The sequence below is a fragment of the Haliotis cracherodii genome, unplaced genomic scaffold, assembly GCF_022045235.1.
Source record: "Haliotis cracherodii isolate W230 unplaced genomic scaffold, xgHalCrac1.p SCAF_4, whole genome shotgun sequence".
Classification (NCBI taxonomy): Eukaryota; Metazoa; Mollusca; class Gastropoda; order Lepetellida; family Haliotidae; genus Haliotis; species Haliotis cracherodii.
The window spans coordinates 33,837,911-33,860,290 of NW_027266297.1; the positions used below are offsets into that span (position 1 = coordinate 33,837,911).

Sequence of the window (22,380 nt, forward strand, 5' to 3'; positions counted from 1 at the left end):
AGCGTCTCGTTACTACCAGGAGACAAGGGGGGAGTGACGTAGGAATGACGCACTAGAAGACATTGTTCCGACAGGGATCTTCACGTGTACAATAGACAAGCCTCAAAGCTGCAGCTAAACGGACAGTAATTACGAGATGCCTTCTTTTCTCACATCATCCAATAATCAAGGGAGTTAATTGTGTTACTTGACTGTTGGGTAGGGTACTTCAACAGTAGCCGGCCCCTGCCTTTTGTCTGATGCGGAACTTACGTAGATGTATACCGACTTGAGACACTATGGCGCCAGAGGATCATTTCCATCAGTATTGATGATGTCAAGATGTTAAGGCATTTGGTAAAGAATCAGTATAGGTTTGTTAGGATGTAACAGAAAATATTATCATATTACAATCCCTGTGTACGCTATGAAATTAAATAATATATACCACCTGTCAGTGGAACAACTTGATTGAGAAACATGGAACAATGTTACAATTCTGAAAATAAACTGCAACAATGGTACAGCTTCATGGAAGAAAATGTAAAAGGTTCAAGAAACATTTGACAATGTATCAAGAGTTCTTGGAGAAACGTGTGAGAATATATAATGTTCTTAGAAAAGCGTGTAAGAATGTTTCAGCCTTTCAGATACATTCAGCCTTTTAGTATAGTAGTCAGTCAGTGTAAGAAAGCATTACATGAAAAATTGTTCATCATAGCAGCCTGTAGCAATGGTACCACATCATTCCAAGTCATGAAACAGTGGTACCTGACTTTTAGCAGAGGTATCAATGGTATCACTTTTTTAGAAGCATGTGACAATGGTACCACTTTAAGCATAGATTTGAGACAATGGTACCACTTTATTAAGCAGAGGCATGAAACAATGGTACCACTTCATTTGGTAAGATCGGTACCACTTCATCTTGAGAGCTCTGACAGTGGTAAGACTAAATTTAGAAACATTTGACAATGGTGCCACATGAAGAGACATTTGACAATGGTGCCACTTCATTTGGTAGCATGTGACAATGGTTCCACTTCAACAAGAGACATTTGACAGTGGTATCACTTTATTTGGCAACATTTGGCAATGGTATCACTTCATTCAGCAACATGTGGCAATGGTACCACTTCCTGAAGAGACAACTGACCATGGTACAGATTCATACTTGTCGTAAGAGGCGACTAACAGGATGGGGTGGTCAGACTCGCTGACTTGGTTGATGCATGTCATCAATCCCAATTGCCAATTGGATCAATGCTCATGATATCAATCACTGGATTGTCTGGTTACAGACCACCATCATATAGCTGGAATATTGCCGAGTGCAGCGTTAAACGACAAACAAATCATACTGAGGAAGGGGACGATGGTACAGCTTCGGTTAACTTCAAGTTGCAACCTCATCTTTCAGACACCTTTCACCAATACATGGTGATTCCGGGTTAGATTAGACATCCCCAATAACCTATACTGGTAATAAGAAGATACTAAATGGATCCAGTGGTCAAGCATCGTAACTATGATGACACTATTATTTTAATCCTAATATAAGCCATTGGTTTGTCTGATCCAGACTCAAATATTTACATTAAATATGAAGAACTCAACCCAAAAGACACATCTCCTGAGTTGTCATTATTAGATTGATCTTGTAGTTGTAGAAAATAATATCAGCATTCACATTTACATAATCATTCCTAGGGGACTTGGAAGAAAAATACAATAATTTGTTTTTTTGTGGAATTCATTGATTTTCTTTTCCACCACCATGTTGCACAGTTCCTGGATGTGTATTGAAATGGAGTACAAAGTGTCATTGCTTAACGGCACAGTTTCTATTTCAGTGTCAGCAGAGAGGAATCCCATCTTTTCATGATGGACTCATTGCCATTTCATTCACAAAAACGTTTAAGCATTAATGATTAATAACCATTTAGCTGAGTTTGTCAATATTCACCATGGGGGAAAAAGGTCAAGGTTGAAGAATGAAATGTTTGCCTGCCTGTTGGGACCCGTAATGCTCGGCTTGAGGGGCCGAGGGAAATCAGTAAAATGAGTTGCTTGCGTCATCAGTGTGGAAATTGTCGCACAGCAGTTTTTACAGAGGTACGAAACGAAAGTGATGATATTTCAAAACGATATTACTGACATGCTTGACATTAATAAGAAATGACACTTGTGTATTACACTGACAACCTGCAACCAAATTTGTACTAATTAACTGGCATAGCTTTTGTGATATTTCGGTCATGTGAGATGGCACTTTTGTTATCAGATGTCAGAAGAATGGACATATTCGGAAAACGTGTTGTATGCAGCGAAAGGATGATTCTTTTCATTTGGCTGATAGTGATGATTGGTTTGACATTTGTGTCAGAGAAGCAGATTGGCTGTGGACCATTATAAGCTGACATCTTTATGCATGTAAAAGGCATCTGATATATCAATTATCTATCTTTTATGTAAATTTAAGCATTGCCATTAGACGTTATTGTTACAGAGGAGCAGTTGATGTGAAATTGGATGTAAACTTGCTGACAGAATAAAACTTTGGTATTGATGGATGAGAGATATATGGAATCTGGTGCGGCTGTTGGCGTCCCCGATGGTTCTGATAGGCTGGATATGTGTGACTGATGCTAGGTTACAGAGGAAATCGTTTCTATGATGTCTTTCAGAGGAAATGGAGCATTTTAAAGTCTTCTATATGCCAAATCATATTTTCCACAAGGATGTGTTCATTGTTTGATTTATCTTTATTATTCATATCAGGATTTCTTTGCTGTTGTCTCAGTTTGGCTCAATATGATTTCTGAACCTCTTAAATTTGCTTCTTTGAGCATTTAAATTTTTCTGTCTGTAAGATTTGGTGATTTCACAAATGCAGTTTTCTTTGTCGAAAACACATTCTCATCAATTGCATGAATGAATAGACACTTTTCGTATTCGGTCCAGTCGCAATGATACTATAATATTGTGATACTTAGGCTTTTTTGTTCATTTTTTTTTATTCAAATATGAATAAATGCTCCTTTCACACAGCAGAACTTACCTCTTCACACCCCAAAATATTGTCACTGTCGAATAAATGTACATGGCCTGTCAGCTGACCCTAAGTCTTCTCTGTACAACATAAAATATGCTTATATGCCTGACAATAGTCCGATGAAGGTCTAGGTTAGAATAGGTCCTCAGCATCCCATGCTTGTGGTAATAGGCAACTATTGAATGGGATATATTTTTTATATTTCAGTCATATTGTTACGTCATAATAATTCACCATCACAATAAACCACATAATGTTGTAATTATATCTTTGTTACATAACAGGTAGCCAGTTGTTAGGAACTCAATACATGCTTCTAAGTATCACTGCAACAATAGCTGCAAACAAATACCCGCTTAAGTTGTCGCCATTATAATCCAAAGATGATGACAGTGGGATTTTAGCAGACAAGGGGCAAATATTTGAGCTTCCTATGTGGCTTGTGGGGACTTTAGGTGTAATCTACAACTATTGTTAGGCGGCAGTTCTTGTAGCTACTTGATACCTCGAGCAACTTGCTACTGTGGTTCAGGCAGGATGGTTGTTCACGGCATTGTGATTACAATATCAGTGAGTGAGTATGGTTTTACACCGCTTTTAGCAATATTCCAGCAATATCACAGCGGGGACATCAGAAATGTGCTTCACACATTGTACCCATGTCAGGAATCGAACCCGGGTCTTCGATGTGACGAGCGAACGCTTTAACCACTAGGCTACCCGACCGCCCGATTTCAATATCACTGTTCTGGGTGAGGTGAAATGGTGTTTAATGTCATGTTCAAGATTATTGCACTTAGTAACATGCATGGTGAGAGGGTGGGGTAGTTTTGATTTTGTAACCCACTGAGATGTCATAACGCAGTGAAGATCCGGGATAGAATAGGTCTTCAGCAAACCATGCTTGCCGTAAAAAGCGTCTATGCTTGTTGTAAGAGGCGACTAACGAGATCGGGTGGTCAGGCTTGCTGACTTGGTTGATGAATGTCATCGATCCCAATTGCGTGGATCGATGTTCATAATGTAAATCACTGGATTGTCTGGTCCAGACTTGATTATTTACAGACCGCCGTCATATAGCTGGAATATTGCTGAGTGCGGCGTAAAACAACAAACCAAACCAAACCAAACCCTGCTCAGACACAGTACACTGACTCCAAGCCAGTTTTCAAGAATGTTCTGTTATATAATAGAAAGTTGTATACAGACCACAGTTCGTACAGATTGCTCAGTGTTATGTAGTAGAAAGTTGAAAACGGGAAAAGGTTGTTACAGAATGTTCTGTGTTATAATAGATAGTTTCAGAAAGAACTATGTTGTTACAGAAGGTTTTGTTTATAATAGAAGGGTTTTAGACAGAACTTGGTCGTTACAGAATGTTCCGTTTATAATAGAAAGTTTTAGTCAGAGCTTGGTTATTACAGAATGTTCCATTTATAATAGAAAGTTTTAGACAGAACCAGGTCATTACAGAATATTCCGTTAGTTTTAGAAAGAACTTGGTCGTTACAAAAATGTGCCATGGCACTGACAAAAACAACTTCTAACAACGTGGACAAAATTGGGTACAGGCACTTGCAAATAAAAATCACAACATTGGCAGACAACATTAGCATTGACAGAATTCATCCCAAGTATTTGTCAATTGTCAGAGGGTACGGGAAATCAATTTATCGTCATTTATTTCGATTTCTGAGAGATTTGCATGGATGTCATGTGTCAGTTGGGACCTGTGTGGTGCAGATGATTGAATGCTGTACACATGTATCACATTGTTGCATTGATCACAGACTTCCAGGATAGATGGGATCTGCAATTCCATAGAGATCCCAACAGCCCTGAAGACGGAAGTGGCACGAAGCATGCTTAGAATACCTTGTATTTCTCTTCGTCTTTAAGGAAGATTTGCATAGGAAACTTGACGTGACAGATTTAAAAAGCAACAGACTGAAACTAGGATAATTGATATCAACCACTTAATGCAAGATTTGTTGAATGTCATGTTTGATGAAAAAAAAAAGAGAAATTATTGTTTGTTGCTGAAATCCTTCAAGTAGATTTTGAAACTGACAATCGGCCTTAAAAGCCTCAGCTCAAATGTGACAGTTCATAGAATGGTTTGCCATACGATGTGCTAAAGTAATTAATTTATGATTTGTAAACACTTCAAATGAGATGTTATATAATGTAGAAGATAACTCACCTCCATGGGAAGTTGGTTGGTTGGTTTGTTGTTTAACGCCGCACTCAGCAATATTCCAGCTATATGACGGCGATCTGTAAAATGATCGAGTCTGGACCAGACAATCCAGTGATTGATATCATGAGTATCGATCCATGCAATTGGGATCGATGACATGCATCAACCAAGTCAGCGAGTCTGACCACCCGGACCGGTTAGTCACCTTTTACGACAAGCATAGTCGCCTTTTACAGCAAGTATGGGTTGCTGAAGACCTATTCTACCCCGGAATCTTCACGGTCTCCATGGGAAGTCCAGCAACCTATGCAGGCTGTATAAGGCGATGTAATGAATCGGGCTGTCAGGGTCGGTGCCTTGGTTGATGAGGTGGATCGATGCTCACAATATCACTGGATTGTCTGGTCCTGATTATTTACTGACTGCCATGTTATAGCTGAAATGCTGCGGAGTGCAGTGTAAAACAACAAACTCACACACACATTAGATAACCCTACCAACCCGTTCTCAGGCCAGTTTCCACTAATCTTGGATTGGAATCACAAATTCATCACGAATTGGCAAACGTGTGTCACAGATCTTTCCTCCCACACTAAGCTGTTTCCAATTTCAAATAATTGTTTTGATTTCCTCTATAATGTTCAGTATGTAGGATGACATTTAGAAAAAAAAATAATTGGGGGCAGGACTTTTTGTGATACATTTTCAACAGATTGTGATTACATTGTTTTTATATAATTTGTTTAATATTGATAGAAACAGTAAATGAAGTGTGTTTTTCTAATTTGTTACTTATTTGTGGTCTCCAGAACCCCCAAAACACTGCTTTTTCTTTTGTCGCTTTTTACACATTTCAAGTTTTTGGAGTCAGCGTTTTCGTAAATAAATTTAAGACAATGCCTGGCCTTAATGAGAGAGTAGACCCCTTGATTAAAAATGTTCTATTAAAGTCATGTTAATAGATCTACTTTTAAAGTATAGAAACACTGTCTCAATAATCAGTAAACAACATGGCCAAACATATAGACTTCAAATGCCATGAAAACATTACTTTCCTCTTGAACTTGATTTTTCCCTAGCTTGATATTCCCCACTTGACATTTGACCTAACATCCATGAAATCAACAACAGAAAATGCCACATGAGGTATGTTGAAAAGAGATAGGTCAAGTGAATCAACAAAGATGGTAAATGTTTCAAGTGTTATGTGATCTTTCGAACATAAACACCAGGTAAACAATGTTAGGTTTATGTTTAGCTTTACCACCTCTGCTGAAGACATTGTGAAGCACTGTTTTGCCTGTTATGAGATTATTTGTCACAGTTGCCATGAATGGAGACAACATCGATGCTGTTTGCATCTATTATATTGGCTTGATCCACTAGTGTACACTAACACTACTTGACATGGTACCCAGTGAGAAACACTTAATTACATTGTGTATTGGAAGCTTTGTTACGCGATAGAGACAGACAATTTATTGAGTCTTACCTCATTTTACATATTAAACATTATATAATATGTTATCATAATATGATATGAGAGGCTAAAAGTATATACAAAGCATATTTGAATAAAATACAGAATATATTGACATAAAATACAGAATAAATTAGAAAATATTAATATGGAAACTCTTATATAACATGTTCTTGCACAGATTTAAGATAGCTTTGCAGGTTTGGGCACATATGAACGCCTTCATGGTTTAGTGATTCAAAAAGACGTTAAGACGTTAAGAGATGGTACTTGTTATTACCCTGTCTGGTGCTTGGCATTAAGGGGCTAAAACAAGGACTGGTCGGCTCGGAATCAGTATACTGTGTCTGAGTGGGGTATTCATATTAAACTGCGGCATGGTATCTATGTAAGTTTGCTAGCACTATAAAATCGGCATCAGTCCGGACAAGTACAAGCAGCCAAACACACATGTGCATGCATGTTGCTACAATAATCTTAGATGCGACGCTAAACCCCATCTCACCTTACCTTACGATTTGGAGCTTAACCTCACAACACTGGGATTCAGGTCAGGATAAATCAAATTGTAATGACAATCCATTTCATTGCTAAATTTTGACATGCATGTTATTTCCTCTGGCATATGTACTGACCAGTGGTCCCAATGATGCCCAGTATGTCCAGATGAAGATGCATCACTCTATATAGAAGTGTACAGGGTAGCATTAATGTCATGATTTTCGTGACTATTTGGCTTTGTATGCCCAATGCATCATGGAGACTGGCTATTCCCTGGTGATGACATTTTTAATTTACAGTAACTGAAAACCTGTTCAAAGTGGCTTTTACTACCAGTCTTTCTAGGCTTACTGCATGTATATGGACTGCCACAAGCAAATTTTTCTTAGAAAGATTCAGTGCCTTTCATCCCCGATCTAGCTCACACGTTGTGATATGACTGAAATACTACTCAAAGTGGCGTTAAACCAAACTTGCTCTCTTCCTTCCAAAACCCATTAACCCATTAATCCACTCACTCACTCACTGACTGACTCACTCACTCACTCACTCAACCACTCACTCACTCAACCACTCACTCACTCAACCACTCACTCACTCAACCACTCAACCACTCACTCACTCACTCCACAGTCTCTGCATGAAGTTTGGGTGATGATTCCATGTTCAATTTCATTTTTTTGCCACAACTTTTCAAAATTGGACAGTTTCCATTTACAACCAAATCTCAATTTCTTGTCACAAGGACGAAAAATGGCAAATAGGCTTCCTTGTTTAAGAAGATGGAGAAAATATACCACTTAGCTGTCGCCTGAAGCCATCTTTTCAACAGCACACTTTAAACATGTAATTTAGACAACAAGGCATATTTTGCCGTGCTTAGCTGATGATGTGCATCTAGTAGATGATTTGACTTGGCGCTGGGATAATAAGTGTTGCGATGAGACATTATCATTGTGCACTCTTCAGCAAAAGTTGCTCGAATCCATTACAAGGTAATCTCTTGATTTTACTCTTCGCCTACACACCTCATAAAATGTAGTGCCTTGACAATCTTTATACCCCACTTTTGCGAAATTGCTCATTTTCGTCAGAAATGTCACGGAAATTCTGAAGAGACACCAGGAAAGCCGGGCGGGTCATTTCCCAGGCTTCTGGTTAACGGGAAATAAAGTGAGGTGGAAAAACAGAAGTGACACATTGTTATGTTCTCATAAGACAAGGAATTGATTCAGATTGTTTATTGATAGGATGGTGAAACACTGGCACAGGTCAGTGGTCGTTGTCCCTGAGTAACCTATTGGTTAATGGATTTCCTCATCTGGCAGACTGTCAGAGGTTGATGTTCCATTTGTGGTGTTATGTGTGAGGTTAATTCTTATGTATGGTTTCACTTAAATGGATGTAAAAGTGCAATGGTGTCATAAATTTATTCCTATTTTCTTATGCTATGATATGACTGAAATTCTTTTCAAAATGGTTTTAAATGCAACTCACCTACCCCACTCTCTTACATATATTCTCAAGGTTTACGGAGCATATTGTATTTCAAACTTTTTGCTGTAGGTATTAACTTGGGTTGACTGCAGTATTTGAGACCCTACATGAGTTTCGTATTGCTCTAGGCCCTGTTGCACAAAGCTATCTTAGCACTAAGGTGATCGTAACTCCCTTACTTAAACATAGGCTTACGACAGTCGCTGCACTAAGATCACTTTGTGCAACGGGGCCCTGGCTCCCAATCCAGCACTAAGTTAATTGTAACTCCTAGACTGTCATAGCACTAAGATCGCTTTGTGCAACAAGGCCCTGGCTCCCAATCCAGCATTAAGATTATCGTAAACTCCTAGATAGTCTTAGCACTAAGATCACTTTGTGCAATGGGGCCCTGGCTCCCAATCCACCACTAAGATAATCGTAACTCCTAGACTGTCATAGCACTAAGATCGCTTTGTGCAATGGGGCCCTGGCTCCCAATCCAGCATTAAGATAATCATAACTACTAGACAGTTGTAGCACTAAGATCACTTTGTGTAAAGGGACCCAGTTTTCATGACTTTACAATATTAGACCACATTTGTGTTACACTTTGTATTTGTACCTAGAAAGATAAATCAGCCTAAGATAGGTCCATATTTTGATAGAAATAGTTTCTCTGCTGTTTAATCTGATGTATACCCTGTATACTCTGGGTTTAGCGGCACCAAATCAGGGGTTTCACCACAGTTGTAAACGTCTACGACCTGTGTCATCTCTGGGTTTGTCCATACCATACCCGTAGTCGTGGATTTTAACCAAAGTTGTAAACGTCTACGACCTGTATCATCTCTGGGTTTGTCCATACCATACCCGTAGTCGTGGATTTTAACCAAAGTTGTAAACGTCTACGACCTGTATCATCTCTGGGTTTGTCCATACCATACCCGTAGTCGTGGATTTTAACCAAAGTTGTAAACGTCTACGACCTGTATCATCTCTGGGTTTGTCCGTACCATACCCGTAGTCGTGGATTTTAACCAAAGACGTGTGTTATTTCTGTGTTTCCACATTAATCCGATTATTATTTTTTTATATGACTATATGGCATGACAGATTAACTACAGTCATATGAACCACATCAGGCTTTCTTTGACTATGCTTTATGATATTGTTATCTATATAATGAATTCTTTTTCTTGCAGTGTTTGCTGTTAGAAATAGGCCACTGGGACTTCAATGTCTTCAGCTTGGACACATTGTCTGGGGGTAAGTACACATTCACCATGTTTCACGAGATCCACAGTGATCAACACTTTGGCATGTTTCAGCAGACAAGTGATAACAATCAAGGATAAAGTGATGAGACTTAGGACAGAGTGCAGATGTTGATATTGTTCTTCATCAGGGACCTATTCCTTGAAACCATCTTAGCATGAGAACTATTGTAACTCCCGCTGTTTGACATTGACTTGTGATAACTGTAGTGCTCAGTACAAGTAGTGTAGACACCAGATCCCTGATACAACAGAAGTGTAGGTACCAGATCCCTGACACAACAGAAGTGTAGACACCAGATCCCTGACACAAGAGAAGTGTAGACACCAGATCCCTGACACAACAGTAGTGTAGATACCAGATCCCTGACACAACAGTAGTGTAGACACCAGATCCCTGACACAACAGTAGTGTAGACACCAGATCCCTGACACAAGAAAAGTGTAGACACCAGATCCCTGACACAACAGTAGTGTAGATACCAGATCCCTGACACAACAGTAGTGTAGACACCAGATCCCTGACACAACAGTAGTGTAGATACCAGATCCCTGACACAACAGTAGTGTAGACACCAGATCCCTGACACAACAGTAGTTGAGATACCAGATCCCTGACACACCAGTTGTCTGTGGTGTTGCATGCAGGGTAAGATCAATAGTAGCTGCTCACACATGGCAGAATATCTGAGAGCCATATGGCTGGACAAGTCAGATGAAGCTCACACAGTGGCGTAAACTCATTAGTGCTCAGGATTGTGTTAAACACAACCTGCATGTAAGTGTGTTAAACACAACTTGCATGTATTGGTACACACTTTGAGTTTGCGTGCAAGTCCTGCATGTGACATGTTTTCAAATAGCACTTAGTCTATCTCTGTTGCGTTATCAACATATCATTACTGTAGTTACAAATAATCTTTTCAAGAGGCTTATTCAGCTTGGTTTGTAGATGTGTTTCACTGTCATTTATGTGTTTGGAGTACACAGCTTAAAAGACAAAAACCCACATCAGTAAAACAGTCATATGACAGTAATTATGTAATTTGGTAGAATAATAACCTTATGAGGCTATTTTCACTGTTATTTATGTGTTGGGAGTACAGGTAAAAAGACAACACCCTCATCAGTAGGACACTCTTGTACAACAGTATTTTATTACTGCTTTATCACAGGAAATGAAGACTTGTTGGCTTAGTAAACACACATTTCCACAGACATAAAACGATAACTGTCTATATATTTCAACAGTACTGCCCAAGAACATTTTGTTTATTCCATAGCTTAAAAGAAGTAGTTTATGGTATGAAGAGAGTAAATTTATGGAGGCAACTCTGTATTTCAAGGAAAACAACATTATCCTTTCTCCTTCAAGTGAACAGGTTTTAAGAAATGCCTTTGTTACAAATAGAGGTCTTTTTTATCAAAACTGGTCCAATTTTAAAAAGGAATGTTAAAGTTACAGAATCTATTTCCCATGTAAAAACCGTGTTACCTAGAATGTATGATGCTCGCACAACACCTACATGTTTGTCATTTGTTTCATTCCAGGTCGATCACTCTTCCATATTGCATTCCAACTTTTCCAAAACTATGATCTCATATCGGTCTTCCATCTTGATATTCTCAAGTTAATGAGGTGTTTCAGTAAGTATTGTTTTCATGCTATCATGCATTGAATAAACATCGGGGGCACTATCACCTAATGCTGAAAACCCTGGTAGGATTGGGAAGCAAATTATGTCCCAAGCCCTCCTTGGTTCAGTGATATGCATGGCTCCGTGGTCTAGAGGAAAAGCGTCAACCCGGAGAGCGGAAGGTCCGGGGTTTGATCCCCGGCCGCGTAATACCACGTTAAAAGATGGTACTTTTTGTTAACCTGTCTGGCGCTCGGCATTAAGGGGCTAAAACAAGGACTGGTCGGCTCGGAGTCAGTATACTGTGTCTGAGTGGGATATTCATGTTAAACTACTGCATGGTATCTCAGTGGGCTAGCACTCTAAATCGGCATCAGTACAAGCAGCCACTTGCTATATAAGTGGAATAATCTTGGACGTGACGCTAAACCCAATTTCACCTCACCTCACCGGATATGCATGGCTACACATGCTGTAGACCTGTGAAGATCCGGGTAGAATAGGTCTTCAGCAACCCATGCTTGCTGTAACAGGTGACAATGCTTGTCGTAAGAGGCGACTAACGGGATCAGGCTCACTGATTTGGTTTATGCATGTCATTGATCCCAATTGCGTGGATCGATGCTTATGATGTCAATCAATGGATTGTCTGGTCCAGAATAGATTATTTACAGGCCACTGTCATATAGCTGGAATATTGCTGAGTGCGGCGCTAAACAACAAATAAACAAACAAACCAACAAACAAACTCATGCTGTCAGTCACTGGTTTGCTTAGCCGGGATATGATTGTTTTTAGGCCACCATGATGTGGATAGAATGTTGCTGACTGTGGCTTAAAACAACATGCACTTCACACTTCACTCTACAACAATCACAGGAAAACATGAGATACTGTAGGTGCTTCATAAAAAGGGGAGGCAACTTGTAGGAGCTTCAAGGTTAAGGGAGGTAACTTGCTGCACTATCAGGAAATTTTGATATGCAGTGATTTTTTTACACAAAAACAGAATTTCTTTGACATTATGATTAACTGTGAAACTTAACAAAACAGCAATGTACTTATTTTGTTTATACTCCAAACTCCTATGTGTGCATATCAGAAAATTTAAATGAATATAGAATGAACATATATAATATGAATACAGTTATCAATGAGAGCAATATTCACTCAACATTAATTTTGTTCTGTGATGGTGTATGTTTCAGCATTACTAGAAAGTGGTTACCATGACAACAATTCCTACCACAATGCTGTTCATGCCGCTGATGTGACACAGGCAATGCACTGCTTCCTACAAGAACCCAAAGTAAGCCCCCAAACACCCCAAAACAGTACTCACTGGCTACATGTGTATTGTAGTACTTCTAGGTTACATGATCATACTTGATATGCATTAAGACAGCCTCTGTGATCTAGTGGTAGAGCGTCCACCCGGATAGCGGAAGGTCCGGGGTTTGATCCCCAAAAGACGTTAAAGGATGGTACTTGTTGTCTGGCGCTCAGCATTAAGGGGCTAAAACACACACACACACACACACACACACACACACACACACACACACACACACACACACACACACACACACACACACACACACACACACACACACACACACACACACACACACACACACACACACACACACACACACACACACACACACACACACACACACACACACACACGTCGCTCGCGATGTTAAACCCAATTGCACCTCACCTGATATTCATTTCATTGTTTTGAATCCTTCACATTCTATGTTATAAGGTAATTATATACGGCACTTGTTGCGTCTTTTAAGGAGTTGAATAATAAGCACATTAACAGCATGACTCAAAAAGTATGTTCCATCCATATAAACCATTCATATGTTTTCACTTATTTCATAACTTAAATATAGGTTAATTAACTCGAGACACCTTTCAATGGCATAACCAGTATTTCCATGACAAAAAGAACCTCAGTTTATCTGAATCCCAAGAGAGATTTTAATATGATACATGTGTTAAATGGGTACAATTTATAAGTTGAAAAAAATAAATATTTACAGACAAATTAAATACACTCCTGTATTCATTTTTCTGAGGGATATGAAAAGTTTAAAATTTAGGGGGTCCCTTTGGATCCAGGGGCCCTACATTTTCAACATGAGGTTTATGACAAGAATCCCTTGACCTCCATGCTTAAATTCGAACACTGGATATGCCTTGTCATTATGTGCGACCAGTTGATCCTCTGGCATCAATTACAGTTGCTTTTGTTGTAGTTTATGTCACAGCTTTTTTTGTTTGCTGGTAAAAATAGTCCAAACTCTAATCAGCTTCTTTAATAACGAGTATTATGACTAACATGGTAATTTGTTAGTAATTTGAGGAGATGTTGTCTTAGCTTTTCTATGTTTCTATGAACCCCAAACCCCCTTAGCTATAGGGTTCATAGTATGACTGACCCGTGAAGATCTGGGGTAGAACAGGGCCCCGTTCCACATAGCGATCTTAGCGCAAGTTGATCGTAACTCCCATACTTTAACATAGACTTACGACTGTTATAGCGCTAAGATGGCTTTGTGGAACAGTGCTAAAGGGTGACTAAAGGGTAGTCAGGCTAAAGGACTTGGTTGATGCATATCATCATATCCCAATTGCATAGATCGATGCTCATAATGTCAATTTCTGGATTTTCTGGTCCTTGAAAAATATATCTATTCATGAGTGAGCCTAGAAATATATTGTCAGCTCCAGTGTGTTGAAGGTGGTTCCCAGCCTTCCCTCATCGTCTGAGACCTCCGTCTTCAACTAATTCAACAAGTCATCAAGGTGGAATGGGGAAAAGCCTGTCAACTAGTTCGACACTAAGAGCAGATGCAAATACGAAACACTGTTTAGCTGAATGTTCTTACTCATAAAGTACCGTTGACTTTTTCAGCTTCGAAGCTGTGTGACTTCTTTGGAGGTTATGGTAGCCTTCATTGGATCAATGTCACATGACTTGGATCATCCCGGGGTCAATAACACCTTCCTCATTGCCACGGCTAATCATCTGGCTACATTGTATAATGTAAGTACTCAACAATGCCTTGCTACCTTTCGGTATTTAAGTCTTCCATAATACCATGGCAACACATATTGCTACATTGTATACTGCGAGTCCTCATTATGCATTTTTGCACCCCTGAAGATCCGGGGTAGAATAGGTCTTCAGCAACCAATGCTTGTCGTAAAAGGCAGCAAACGGGTTCGGGTGGTCAGGTTTGCTGACTTGGTTGATGCATGTCATCATATCCCAATTGGATCGATGCTCATGATGTCAATCACTGGATTGTCTGGTCCGGACTTGATTATTTACAGATCGCCATTCCATGCTCGCTGACTTGGTTGATGAATGTCATCGATCCCAATTGCGCGGATCGATGCTCATAATATTAATCACTGGATTGTCTGGTCCAGACTCGATTATTTACAGACCGCCGTCATATAGCTATAATATTGCTGAGTGCGGCGTAAAACAACAAACCAAAACAAAACAGACCGCCATTATATAGCTGGAATATTGCTGAGTGCGCCGTTAAACAACAAACAAAAACAAATGCATTTTTGTAAACCATCTCATCCGATGTGGACAATGTGTAACGTGTGTGTAAGTGTGATTCAGATATTTGAAGAAACTACAAGTAGTATTTTGGGACTCTCTGTTTCAAAGTTGTACTGCACTGGGGATGTGTTTCCCAGACTGATGGGATGTTTTTAACCAGGAAGTGTGTATAACCTTCCTATGAAGGTAGCTAGACTTTTTCTGTTTTAAAGTTGTACTTCATTGGACATGTAATTCCTGCTAGGAGGTTAAGTAATTAAACCAGAAATACTCATTTTTATGGAGCGTTCCCTCATCACGCCGAAGACCCGCGTTTAATTCCCGACATGGGTACAATGTGTGAAGCCCATTTCTGGTATCCCCCGCCGTGATATTGCTGGAATATTGCTAAAAGCGGCGTAAAACCATACTCACTCACTCACTCATTTTTATGGAGGTAGCTAGAGGCATAGAACTTTTTTTTAAAACTTGTCTTGCTCAAGATAATTAAGTGTTTTCCCAAAACAGAAATTTCTTTTTAAGGTAGTTATTTGCTAAGCATTCTGTTTTACCCGGGTATTATCACTTTAGGCATAATGAGAGGAATTGAAATCATGTGTTATACTAAAATACAGTAAGGATTCTCAGGAATAACCTGCATCTGTAAACATCCTCAAATTACCGGTATTCTTAGTTTGAAAACTTATATTGGGAAACTGACCCATCTGCAGCATGTGTTTTCAAAGTTAAAAACTGCCATCCGCACCAATCATTTTGAAGACCTTGACTGAGCATGAAGCATTTTTATTTTCATTGAAAACAACTTTTTTAAATTTCATTTTGATGAGATACTTGCAACAGTTTCTTGGTTTCTTTTCAGAACTCGTCAGTGTTGGAGAACCACCACTGGAGGTCTGCAGTTGGAGTGCTGCAGGAGACAAGAGTGTTTGACCATCTACCCAAGGATCAGTGGTCAGTGGATACCTTGTCAGCGTTAGGGGGCACGGGTGGCCCAGTCGTCTAAGGCGCCGCGATTCGCTGTGCAGAGTTGCGTCCCTTGGGCACGCCAGAAACCTATGATTGTGGGTTCGAATCCCGGTTCGCCCCAATTATGTTTCTAGGTTTGTCAGCACCATACCCGTGCTCGTGGGTTTCACCGAAGTGGTAAACGTCTGAGACCTGCATCACTTCGGGCTTTCCTCCCACATTTAGCTGACACGCCGCGATATAACTGTAATACTGTAAAAAGCGGTGTTAAACCCAACTCACTCACTCACTCACTTGTCAGCATTAGAAATAGTCCTGTAGTCCTTGCCAATCTGCCCAATAGTTAAGGTATCATAAGGACAAGTAGAAATTTGTCATTTTTAAGAGATTTGCTACATTATCATTGTAAGGACTAGTGGAATAAGAATGTTAATTTTTACCCCACGTTTTGCTAGGAAATGTAACAATTGATCAACACTGTAATGGATTAAATACACTTTAACTGTCAATGTTCATTCAGAGCATGACTAGCCCATTCATTTGTACCCAATCTTTTGCTGTGCAAATCCTTTACATGCCGAAGACCTAAGCTTGACCTCCCTCATTGGTTCAATGTGTAAAGCATGGTCAGCAAGCATGTACCAATACAAAATAAATACTCTATCAAAGTGTCTTGTGGTTAAGGGGACACAACTCATGTGACACTGTAATTGTTCTCTTGCTAGGAAGCATTTCTAGGATCATTAACAATGCTTTGGTCATCATAAATGTCTAACTACAGGATTTGTAAAGTGTTAATGAGCTTGATTCTATTTCAGGGACGCTGTCGTGAAGCAGATCAAGTCTCTGATTTTGGCGACGGACATCACACGCCAGCAGGAATTCCTTCTTAAATTTAGAGTGAGTCATTTCTGTATGATGTCCTCAATGACCCAGTCACAACATAGCTGGCCTATATTTGTCTTGGAACAAATTCACTCACTCTTTCACTCTGTATGAGTGAGAGAAAAAAGAAGCTATGAAATCAAAATTCCTGCTTTCGAGTCTTTCGATGACTATAATATGGAACTCATCAGTTGGTCCGGTGTAAAATTGTTGTTTTAAATGATGGAGGCTGTACGAAATACTGCATCTTTCCTCAGTGTCTTTGTTAATATTTGCAGTACCTGAGGATGGTGTTGACGTGGTTGTTGATATTTTTCAGAGGCTTCTAGATAATGAAGAATTTGACTACGAAAATAACATTGAGGACAGACATTTCATATTACAAGTAAGTAGAAGAATGTGTATCAAAAAGACATTATCTGCACTGATACTGAAACTTCTAAGTGCCATTTACAGATATCATAGCCTACATATTTATGAACAAATGTATGAGTAAAGAATTAAATTTCATTTTGGCGAAAGTCACAAAAGGAATTCTGAAATAATTATCTACAGACAAGTTAGTATTGTCTTTGAAAGGCTTTTAGAAGTGATACACATAAGGAAGAGAATTTATGGATGTCAGCTTCTACATTTCGGAGTACAGTATATGCTTGCTTCTTCATCAGGTGATGAAGGAGTAAGCATATACTCCGAAACATCTTCCTCAAATGCCGCCGCCGTGGTCTTGTGGTAGAGCGTCCGCCCAGAGAGCGGAAGGTCCGGGGTCCGATCCCCGGCTGCGTCATACCAAAAGACGTTAAAAGATGGTACTTGTTGTTATCCTGTCTGGCGCTCGACATTAAGGGGCTAAAACAAAGACTGGTTGGCTCGGAGTCAGTATACTGTGTCTGAGTGGGGTATTCATGTTAAACTGCGGCATGGTATCTCAGTGGGCTAGCACTATAAATCGGCATCAGTACGGACTAGTACAAGCAGCCACAGACACACACGTGCATGCACGTCGCTATATAAGTGCAATAATCTTGGACTTGACGTGAAACCCCATTTCACCTCACCTCACCTCTTCCTCATAATGAAGAAGTTGACATCCATAAATTCTCTTGCTTAAGTTATTACTGTAGTATATTATTTGATAGGTTTTGACTTCAAACACCAAATATACATCATGTATTTGACATATAATATTTCTTTATAAAAAAAAATTGCAAGTGATTCAGTGGCATTTTATTGTCTAACCAAGATATTTGTTTTGCATTTTTTTCATTAAACCGAAAAAAAGGGCCATTTCCTATGGACCTCTGATTGGCTGATAATGGAATGGGTGGGGCTTGTGTTGCATTATTACACTGAACGATGTCATTGACTTCTCACTGTTATTGACCCATGAAGATCCGGGGTAGAATAGGACTTCAACAACCCATGCTTACCGTAGATGGCAACTATGCTCGTCGTAAGAGGCGACTAATGGGATCGGGTGGTCAGGCTCGCTGACATGGTTGATGCATGCCATCAATCCCAAGTGTGTGGATCGATGCTCATGATATCAATCACTGGATTGTCTGGTCTAGACTCAATTATTTACAGACTGCTGAAATATTGCTGAGTGTGGCGTTTAACAACAAACCAGCCAGTCTCACTGTTGTTTGTGTTTATGATTAAAATAAGTTCTCTGTGAAATTATTGATGGCATATTTATTTATAAACATGACTTCAGTATGTTTTTGTGTTTTTGGTGTTTTTGCACATCAGTTTTTACGTTGATACCTCCATATAGGCGAACAAATATTTTATGTCAATTCAAACGACCTCCGTGGCCTAGTGGTAGGGCATCTGCCTGGAGGAGGCCTGGGGTTCGAATCCCGGTTGTGTCATCCCAAAAGATGTTAAAAGATGGTACTCGTTGTTTCCCTGCCTGGTGCTCTGCATTAAGGGACTAAAACAAGGACTGGTCGGCTTCGAGTCAGTGTGTCAGTATGTACTGTATACTCAGTGGGGTATTCATGTTAAACTGCGGCATGGTATCTCAGTGGGCTAGCACTGTGAAATTGGCATTAGTCCAGACTAGTACAAACAGACATGTGCAGGCACATTGCTATATAAGTGCAATAATCTTGGATGCAACGTTAAACCCCATTTCACCGTATGTCAATTCATAAGCATTTGTTATTGGAAAGTAAAAGGTGTACATATTTTGTCCTTGATTCCAGATTGCCCTAAAGTGTGCCGACATCTGCAACCCATGTCGGATGTGGTCCCTCAGCAAAGTGTGGAGTGAGAAGGTGGTGGAGGAGTTCTTCAATCAAGGTTAGGATCCTCCAAGTTCTGCTGCTTCATCAAGTTGCTGGGGGGCACGGGTGGCCCAGTCGTCTAAGGCACCACGATTCGATGTGCAGAGTTGCGTCCCCTGGACACGCCAGAAACCTATGATTGTGGGTTCGAATCCCGGTTCACCCCGATTATGTTTCTAGGTTTGTCAGCACCATACCCGTTGTCGTGGGTTTCACTGAAGTGGTAAACGTCTGAGACCTGCATCACTTCGGGCTTTCCTCCCACATTAAGCTGGCACGCCGTGATATAACTGGAATAATGTTAAAAGCGGCGTTAAACCCAACTCACTCACTCACTCACTTCATCAAGTTGCTACACTCCCAATGCTAGTGTCCCCAGTCTCTGTCATACTTGAGAGAACAATGTGCCTAGTTCCCCGTGCTTGACAGAAATTGGGAACTCATAAATGCAGTATTTGTTGGCAGGTTGTGTGCTAGTGAACCCAAACGATGCATTAGTCATTCCACATGCAGTGAACTCTTGGTTTGTCTGGTCAAGATGAAGAAGCTGACATGACTTTACTAAATTTACACCTAAATTGGGAGTGTTGGTATTGTGCTGGAGATAGTTGTCCACCTTGTTTCTCTTAAGATAAGTCACAGAGACCATCATGGCAAATGCGTTTTTCTTCATTTCCTCTCTTAAGATGACCGCCTCTGTGGTGTTGTGGATCAATCCCCAGCCACGTCATACCAAAAGATGTTAATAGATGGTATTTGTTGTAACCCTGGCGCTCAACATTAGGGGGCTCATCATGGACTGGTTGGCTCGAAGTCATTATGCTCTGTCGCATTTGTGTATTCATGCTAAACTGCGACATGGTATCTCAGTGGGTTAGCACTATAAAACCTGCATAAGTCCAGACTAGTACAAGCAGCCAAACACACGTGCATACTCATTGCTATATAGTCACAAGAAGATCTGGGGTAAAATTGGTTTTCAGCAACCCATACAGGGTCGGGGGGGTCAGAATCGCTGATTTGAAGCATGTCATAGTATCCCAATTGCGTGGATTGATGCTCATGATGTCATTCTGGTCCAGAATCGATAATTTACATACCGCCATCTTATTGCTGGAATATTGCTGAGTGTGACGTAAAACAAAAAGCAAACTCACCGCTATGTTAGTGCAATAATCTTGAACTCGATGTTAAATCCCATTTCACTCCAGCTCAACTTTATGAAAATGATAGATATATAACATAACCTATTGAAACTTTGAAATACAGATTATCTGCCCCTCGTGGCAACATGCTTTTGGTCCCTTGGATATTGATTGAGGCTTACGCCATTCATGGGATAGATATCTGTAATTTTGTGTCAGCTTGGTGGTTATTCTCTGTTTATTCTTTCAAGAGATTGAATTTGTTATGTTTTTGCTTGTACTTGCAGGAGACACAGAGAAAGCTCTACTCATCCCCATAACTCCATTATGCAACAGGAAGTCTAATACCGTGGCCAAAATACAAGCAGGTAATAAATTAGGACATGCATGGAGATCTGTGTGGGAGATCCTAGGTGAGAGCTGGTGCCGTGCAACCCATGCTTGTCGTAAGAGGGGACTTGCTGGATAGGGTGGTCAGGCTCACTGACTTTGTTGGTTTCATGTCCGTGTATCCTTAAAGTGTGGATCACTGCCCATGACATCAATCGACCGGTGAAGATCCGGGGTAGAAGAAGCCATTAGCAACCCATGCTTGTCGTAAGAGGGGACTTGCTGGATAGGGTGGTCAGGCTCACTGACTTTGTTGGTTTCATGTCCGTGTATCCTTAAAGTGTGAATCACTGCCCATGACATCAATCGACCGGTGAAGATCCGGGGTAGAAGAAGCCTTCAGCAACCCATGCTTGTTGTAAGAGGGGACTTGTTGGATAGGGTGGTCAGGCTCACTGACTTTGTTGGTTTCATGTCCGTGTATCCTTAAAGTGTGGATCACTGCCCATGACATCAATCGACCGGTGAAGATCCGGGGTAGAAGAAGCCTTCAGCAACCCATGCTTGTTGTAAGAGGGGACTTGTTGGATAGGGTGGTCAGGCTCACTGACTTTGTTGGTTTCATGTCCGTGTATCCTTAAAGTGTGAATCACTGCCCATGACATCAATCGACCGGTGAAGATCCGGGGCAGAAGAAGCCATCAGCAACCCATGCTTGTCGTAAGAGGCGACTAACAGGATCGGGTGGTCAGGCTTGCCATCATCGTATCCCAATTGCATGGATTGATGCTCATAACAAAACAAATCATGACATGAATCACTTGATTGTCTGGTCCAGACATGATTATTTACAGGCCTCTGCCTTACAGCTGGATATTGCCGAGTGTGGCACAAAACTATCAGGTCCGATTTGGATCCATGGCCAAAGTAGATGGTATATTGTCAACTCACTGCTATCAATGGCTGACATCAACCTCTTGAGATGGCACTGAAAGACAATTCAAAATATTAGGTGTACTTTTCTATACAGGCTTACACTGAGTGACAGGCTGCTATCATTGAGTGGTTCTTTCATCACTTAAGATGAGATAAACAAATTTTCAAACATAGCACCTAATCACTACAATGTACTCTTGTTACTGTTGTGTAATCCCTAAGTCGTGCAAGAATCCCACGATTGTGGGATCCCAAATTCACCCTGATATGATGACAGACACAAATGGTAACTGTACATGACCTGCGAGATGTCAGGAATCGTTCCACATTTAACTTACACTGCAGGACTGAAATACAGTAAACTATGGTTATAACGAACTCAAAGGGACCACTAATTGTAGTTCATAATAACTGGTTCCTTATAAGCATATATACAGCATATATACAACAAATGGCTGGGACTAAAAAATAGGTTTGTCATATGGGTCAGTTCGTTATAAACATTGTTTACTGTACATGAAAAACAGTAAACTACAGTTATAACGAACTTAAAGGGACCACTAATTGTAGTTCTTAATAACCATGGTTTGTTATGAGCATATATACAGTATGTATACAACAAATTGC

General features: G+C 40.2%; 1 protein-coding gene across 2 annotated transcripts in view; it reads left to right on the forward strand.

Moving 5' to 3' along the window:
* The window catches only part of LOC139480455 (high affinity 3',5'-cyclic-AMP phosphodiesterase 7A-like), a 99,607-nt gene that overhangs the window by 65,229 nt on the left and 11,998 nt on the right, over nt 1-22,380 (forward strand). For both annotated transcript variants that reach the window (XM_071263532.1, XM_071263533.1), the window contains exons 5-13: nt 9,897-9,960; nt 11,520-11,615; nt 12,814-12,914; nt 14,535-14,666; nt 16,060-16,151; nt 16,985-17,066; nt 17,371-17,436; nt 19,262-19,358; nt 20,775-20,855. In XM_071263532.1, coding sequence (XP_071119633.1) covers nt 9,897-9,960; nt 11,520-11,615; nt 12,814-12,914; nt 14,535-14,666; nt 16,060-16,151; nt 16,985-17,066; nt 17,371-17,436; nt 19,262-19,358; nt 20,775-20,855 — 811 coding nt within the window. The remainder of the gene's footprint in view (nt 1-9,896; nt 9,961-11,519; nt 11,616-12,813; nt 12,915-14,534; nt 14,667-16,059; nt 16,152-16,984; nt 17,067-17,370; nt 17,437-19,261; nt 19,359-20,774; nt 20,856-22,380) is intronic.